The following is a 7349-nucleotide window of genomic DNA, read 5'->3' as shown; positions in this document are numbered from 1 at the left end:
CAATTACAGAATGTTTCAACAACTGAAAAATTCAGCTTTTTGACTCACCCTGTATTTTTGCAAAGCATTTTTTTACTTCTATTGTAAGATAATACTTCTTGATGATGACTCCAACAACCATGACAACTCAAAAAATGATTAATCACTCTGCACACAAAATTTATAAAACACAATGTTTTATTCACGAACTTTTATTATCACTTAAAAGCACGTAACACATAATCCTGATTGGCACAAATTTAAGTACACAATTTATAATAATTAAGCATTTGTATAATTATTTATATCATATTTACATATTTTAATTAGCCAACTATGGCTTCAAATTCTTCAACAGGACAATAGTTTGTATTTTGTCTTTTGAAATTATATCAACTGAAATTATGCAAAAATTGATATTTCACTGCAATATTATTTAATTGCAGTTATATTTCAAAATTTGGAGATGTAACATAAATTAAACATCTTTGTAGAAAAGGCGTCCACGTTTTCTAAAATAAAAAGGTCCAATTAGCTAACAATGCTCATTTTTCAAAACCCACGTAGTTAAATTTAACTAACCTGACAGTTTCGAATGTCATTGTCAACATTCTTCTTCAGAGTGAAAAATGAACATTGTTAACTGATTTTCTGGAAATCTGATGAATCTATTTACGGACAAAAAGGTCCAGTATTTTACTATTCATGTTTTCATACACACATGTCTGTATAACAGAAAATATTAAAAGAACTGTTAAGATTTAAATATCAAACAAACAGAGTGAACTTTCTGATATACAGCTTTTATTTAAAAACCTTGGCCTAAATTGTTCTTAAAACTATTTTTGGCATTGGATACATCGTCACTGTAGTCTCCCATTTATGGCGCGGGTTTCAAAACATTGAATGCCGTACATATAAAATTACAACCGTTAAAAACGACGGGAAAGTATTGGCGATTCGCTCAAAAAATCGAAAGATCAAAGAGGAGACAATAAAATGACATTAAGACATTTGCGATTTATATTTGACAAAGTGGCATTACTTTGTAGACATTCAGTTCCAAAGAATAAAAATGAATATTGTCAAACATATTTGTCTTGAGCAGCATATTTCTTTTTTTAGATAAAATTATTATATTTTTGGAAGGTGACTGCAAGTACATTTCCCTTACATATGAAAATAAAATTGCATCAAAGAAACTTAGAAAAAAAATAGAACAGCGGTTGCTACTCATCATTGTTTTCCACCTTTCGTCACTGATTTTTTTTTAAATTTGCCTTATATAATTCTCAGTTCTTGTTTGGTTACAAATATCTTTAACAGTTTGAGAATGTGTATAAAACATAAAATAAAGTTAAAACCTTTATTTGAATAGTTATTGTTATCCGAAACTGATTGAGCCGGTTAAACATCTATTTAAAATCCTCATCATATTGAGTTAACTTTAGAGCTTGGCAATAAAATTCATCTTCAAAATATGAATAGATAATGTACACTTTGTTTCTTTAACAGATTAAAGAGGAAACCTGCCAGAGCAGTTCTTCTTGGGTAAACCAAACCTGCCTGGTTATGAAATTAATCAGCGACTAGGTCATTGCTGAATTTGACAGGTGTCAATTAATGTTTTAATGTTATTGAATCAATTAGCACCTGTAAAATTCAGAGATAACCTTGTCACTGATTAATTTGATAACCAGGCAGGTTTGGTTCACCCCAGAAGAACTGCTCTGGTCGGACTACCTCTGTAAGTAAAAACTTGTTCATTACTCAAAATGATAATAAAAGCATATTATAGACACGATTAAGGACATACTTGCTCAACTAACACCTGCCATATAAAGGTCCATTTAGCATAGGTTCGGGGAGGAGAAACTCATGTGAATTCACAGACCCGTTTGTGAAATTACACACTGTATGGTTTTCACTATTTCAATTTTGGCTGCATTTCAGCAATTTTTTTAGTGAATTAGATAGTTAATTAGCTTTTTGCTTCAAATTCATTTGTGCAGATCAAAACTACGTCAGTGCATTTTTAAACCGAGTAAAATGCTGCAATAAAGCATAATTACCTGCACAAACTTGTAGCATAACTTTATTTCATTGTTTTTTATTTTTTGTTTAAAGATGTTATGTTGCTGTAGCACATAGGAAATGTTTAAACCACAACAAAATAAGCAACTTTATATAAGCACCTGGAAACAACACTATAAATTCGGCAAGACTATGTGAAGCCACATACAGGTCAATTCAGAGGAATCTCTGAATTCACATCACCGAACTGACATAACCTGGTGATGTGCGTGTAATAAGGTATGAAATGCAGGGCAGATCTAGGATAATGAAAAATCATCCAACATTATGTAAGTATGTACCACATTTTAATAGATATGGAAACTTGGTTATTCTGCCCATTGGATTACAGCATCCCATGTCAACATTGATGTTTATTACGTAGGGAATACAGGAGGATAGTCTTGCATGTTTTGAACATGAAATGCTGCACAGAATCCCATGTCTCTATGCATATTCTACTGCATACAATGGAGAGCTCCGAACTCCCTCCTTGGATTCTCCAGTGGAAATGAGCGGATTTCAAAATATGCTTTCCTCACATGCTATAAAAATGAATAAAAATTTGGATCACAAAACTATCACTTGACATGTATACATTTAACCATATTACAAGTACGATTCTTTGTGTCTGAGGTATTGTTATCAAGAGAAACCAGCAAAGGGTTTTGATCTTTGACAAGTTTATATTTGTAGTTAACCCCATGAGAACTACCTGCCGATTGGCCAAAAAGAAGATTTCATTATTAATTGGACCAATCAGCAACATTATTAGAATAATTTCACCACGCAAAAAAATTGGGTTGAATTATTTGCAAAGTTCCATTCTGATTGGTGATTAAAGTGAAGATATCATGTAATTGACCTATCAGAGGTAATGTTATATCAGCAGGTATTGCTCAGGGGGTTAAAACAATGGCTCCTTGACTATCTAAACAACTGAAAAGTCAAGTATCATCAATTTCAATTCGGCTATATTAAAAAATTAACTGTCGTCTCAAACAGTCAAACTCTCTAAATTTATTTGCACTATTGATTTGATTGTTCGCTGACTATTACATGAAAATCTTTACAATATATTAAAAAAACTATTTGTGTTCAAAGTCTGTTCTATAGGTTCAATAGGCATATCCATTAGCCAGCTCCTTATGATGCGCACTATTACCATACCAACTCATAGCAGTTCTATCACATATTGCACTATTTGTGTGCATGAAACTATGCTCTTTGCTACCGCGCCTCAGTCCAGATATGGCACCCGCAGTGTCAGAAAAAGAGAAACTGGACAGGTAGCCTTTGCTACCCGTATCACTGTAATAACATTGATCTTTGGTACCGTAATGAGCGGCTGTCAACGCGTCTGTTGCGGCTTCTACCGGACGATCAGGAATGTCTGCTCCATTGTGATCAGGGGAGAGGTGCTCATTCCTGACGGTGAGGTTAACAGGATAGCTAGGGCTGCCATGTCCTGTTTGGTTCGCTGAAGAGTATGCAGCTACTGGACCTCCGCGGTGCATTTCAGTCATATGTGTCGTTGTATAGTCAGTGGTTCGCCTGGAATCAGTAGCTTCACTTGCTTCCAGACTTTGAGAGTTAGCACTAGTTGGAGTACGACCTGGCATTGTGTCTCCTTGAGCTGGACTTGCTTGCCGACAAGCCTGTTCTCTTCCCGCTGCTGTTGTTGCTGGACTGGCCTGACTATAACCTGAATCTGATTGCACGACATTAGCACCGCTTACCTGCGGAGATTTTTTGCACTGTTGCTCTTCTTTAACTAAGTGTTGTGTTGCTTGGACTAAAGAGTCAAATTTTGTATGTGGTGCAACGCCAGCGCTGCTGCTACTTGTGGAAGGCTCATGACCATCTCTTTGCCGATGGCTTCTGTAACCATGAGGTGAAATGTCTGATGTATTTGAAGGACTACCTGTTTGTACCGGGGATTGTGCGTGGTATGAGTTCCTGCTATCTGACATGTGTGATCGTGACGTCATATGAGAATGACTTGGCGACGTGGCACTTAGTTGTGAGTGTCCACATTGCTGTAACAACAGATCTGATTGGCCAGTTTCAGATGCTGTATTACACTGAGTGACATCAGATTGCACATGCGTAGATTTCCTTGCTTCTGACTCACTACTTAGGCCATGCGTCAGCATGGACCTACTTGTATCATGTGACCAATGAAAATATCGCGGATCTGAAGTGTAGTAGCGTTCATCGCCATAATGCCCTCTGTACTGTAATCTCTCATTCATACAGTGAGCGTAAGCTTCAGCGCTAGAATAAGCGAACGAGTTGCTATAACTATAAGCACCATCAGCATAAACATTGGGTTGATATCCCGTAGCATAACCAGCTGAATACATTGCATTGTACCTATCAATACCTTCCTGGTAAGGTACTGTAGCGTACTGTGCTGCCGGTACCGGTACTTCACACGCAGTGTACTGTCCATAAGCAGCAGCAGCCCTGTGTTGACTATACTCGCCAGCCGATGCTGCAGCTGAATCGGTATACATTACAGGAGGAGTTGGAAGTTGGTAGGGACTGTATTTTTCAGCGTTTGATCTTCGTTTTGATGATTTTCCAGATCTGGATTTTCCTGGTTTGACTTTCTCATGGAGACTGGCATAAGCTGATTCTGTTTTGGCTTGTAACTGGTCTAGTTCCAGAACCTGCTCTTTGTCTTCAATGTTGCTGTAAAAAAAAAAAAAAAACAGTATGTTAAAAGTGCTTTCCTAACTTCTCTTTAAGGTAAACATAAGTTATCTCAAGCTCAAGTTCAAAACATGAAAGCAGTTTTTCACACCAAGTCGTGTGTGTCTTGTGGCGGTAAGTTCTTTTGCAGACAGCGGGAAGAATTTCATATTTCAAAACGTTCGACCATCTAGAACTTGTAACTCCCTATCTTTCAATATTGTTTAAACACTTTACCATTGTTTACTGTATAGACTCTTGAAAGCTAACAACTTTTAAAAGTAATTTTATTTCAATATCTTTTTGAACTCTTTAGAACTATAATAATGTGTTTGTCTTTTCTACAGATACTACTGAGTTCTTACCTTAACACTGTGTTAACACTGACGATACAATGAGGTCTTGACGATCTGCTGTTGTGTACAATAGTAGCAGAGCTCTGCATCCAAACCCAGCCACCATGTTTGGAGAGGAACCGGAAGTACTTAGTTGTGGCTTGACCTTTGACTAATACTGTAAAAATAATTGGAAAATACAAGAGATAAGTATGAGAATGATCCACAAAATGTCGTTATTTGTTAAAAGAGAACTTGTACGAGTTATGTAAACGATTTTCTATATAGTCACCACAGTATTAAACAACATGTAATTTGCTTTCTATTTTTGTTCAAGTTTTACATAAGTTGATGATATTCTATGATTTAAACCCAAGTCCAGTATTCGTTTGAATTGAAGCAAGAAAATCAGATTAAGATATGTAGTACAGGTACGTATAAACCTTTCTTACCCAGTATGTTATCGATAAAATTACCAATTCTATTAAAACACATCCAAACATATGAATATTAACTTCTTAACCTTAAAGCCACTACAGGTGTTAGCAAAGATTATTATCTGACATCACAATTTTAACGTCTTGTGTTTCAAGTATTATAGTAGTTTTAAAGTATCAATTACTAACATTTCAAATGCTAATGCTATTTCATTCTTACAGTACAGGTGTTTCTGTTTGATTAGGATGTGAAAGATTTAAGACAAGTCTTTTACAGAGGGAGTATGTGTTTCAAATATAACTGGCTAGGGTTAATTATTTTGAAACTCATACTCCCCTGTAGATGGCTTTACGTATATCTTCCACCACTGGTGTGAGTATTTCAAATTGAAGTTACCCAATTGTCTATTCTATTTGAAACCCATACTCCCACTGTGGAAGACTTTAGCTAAATCTTCCACAGGGGGAGTGTGGATTTCAAATGGAATAAGCAAATAGTGGCTATATTTGAAGAGCAGGCAGAAGATGACTCTACTTACAAGTATGATGAAAGTATCGAAGGTGAAGTATATCCATGGCGTGTACAAAATGGTATAATGTCTTCTCAATCAAATCTTGTGGTTTCGTAGCCCGTAAGAACTGCAACTCTGTGAAGATTTTAACATAAATAAATGGAAATTAGTTGGTGTAACTAGACAATGTTGATGTACATGCTGAACATTTACATAATTTTGGTTTCTATTTTTAATCTTTTGAAAAATGGCAGTTTATCTTCTCTTTGGGGGTATTTGTAACTTTTTATTAAAGTCTTACAGAATTTTGACAATGCAAGCAATATACAAATTTGACAAAAATGTAAAATAACTTTGAGGATCACTTATATCAGTAAGTATGGTAAGTGAGAATGAAAAGATTACGAGGGAGATGAAGAAGAAAAGAAGAGGAGAACGAAGAAGAGGAGTAAGAAGATATAAAAGTAGAAGAAGTGAAAAACGACGAGAAGAAGAAGAAATTGAAGGAGTAGAAACAGAAGGAAAAAGAATGAGTATAAGAAGAAAGAGAAGAAACGAGAAAGCAGAATATGAGTAGTAGACATGGTAGAAGAAGAGAAGAAGAAGAAGAAGAAGAAGAAACTAGATGAAGAAAAGGAAGCTGAAGAAAAAGAAGATGATAATAATAATAAAAAATAAGAGGAAAAAGAAGGACGAAGCGGGGGTAAAAATATATTTACTTCTATAAACTAACAGCAACTTCAGCAAGTTTATTCTAAAACAATGAGTTTTAATAATAATAATATCTATCTGACTTACTTTCCATCAAGGAATATCAATTTGAGATCAAGGCTTGCTCTAAACATGAACATATTGTTGTACATCTTCACTTCTGTGAGGGAGCTAGGAGGCAGTGAATGGCCAATGGCTACCAAACCGACATTCTGATAACAACCGTCGTAGGGGGCGACATCCATGGAGTACTGCTTGATTTTCAGGTAGCCGTAGCAGTGGATCACCTGTGTAAGAAAATTCAAAGGTAAGTTAATGGTTATAAAGCATTCCATAATGTATACAATTTGCAGAGGTGAAACAGGTGTATACTTGTTGTTATGGAGTTCCAACTTATGGAGTTCCAATATACTATAGCCCCGCAGGGTATAAAAGTAAGGATACATTTTCTCACACATAAACTACCATACATTCTAATGGCATCTGATTACTAATAGCTTACCTTGTATCCTCCTGATGTAAGACCTGCGTTTCTCTTCGCAAGTACACATTTCATTCGCATGAAGAATTGGCGTTCAATCTCATAATCTGAAAAGTTTAAAATA

General features: G+C 35.5%; 1 protein-coding gene across 1 annotated transcript in view; it reads right to left on the bottom strand.

Moving 5' to 3' along the window:
- Positions 1-206: 206 nt before the first annotated feature.
- The window catches only part of LOC140157831 (uncharacterized), a 10378-nt gene continuing 3235 nt past the window's right edge, over positions 207-7349 (bottom strand). Inside the window, 6 exon segments of the mRNA XM_072181078.1 lie at positions 207-4749; positions 5115-5262; positions 6061-6142; positions 6144-6168; positions 6832-7031; positions 7247-7332. Of these exon segments, the coding sequence (XP_072037179.1) occupies positions 3171-4749; positions 5115-5262; positions 6061-6142; positions 6144-6168; positions 6832-7031; positions 7247-7332 (2120 nt within the window). The 3' untranslated portion in view covers positions 207-3170.

This window comes from Amphiura filiformis, chromosome 7, assembly GCF_039555335.1.
Source record: "Amphiura filiformis chromosome 7, Afil_fr2py, whole genome shotgun sequence".
Classification (NCBI taxonomy): Eukaryota; Metazoa; Echinodermata; class Ophiuroidea; order Amphilepidida; family Amphiuridae; genus Amphiura; species Amphiura filiformis.
Note: the sequence above shows the minus strand (reverse complement) of the source record. Positions and strands in the feature narration are given on the sequence as shown.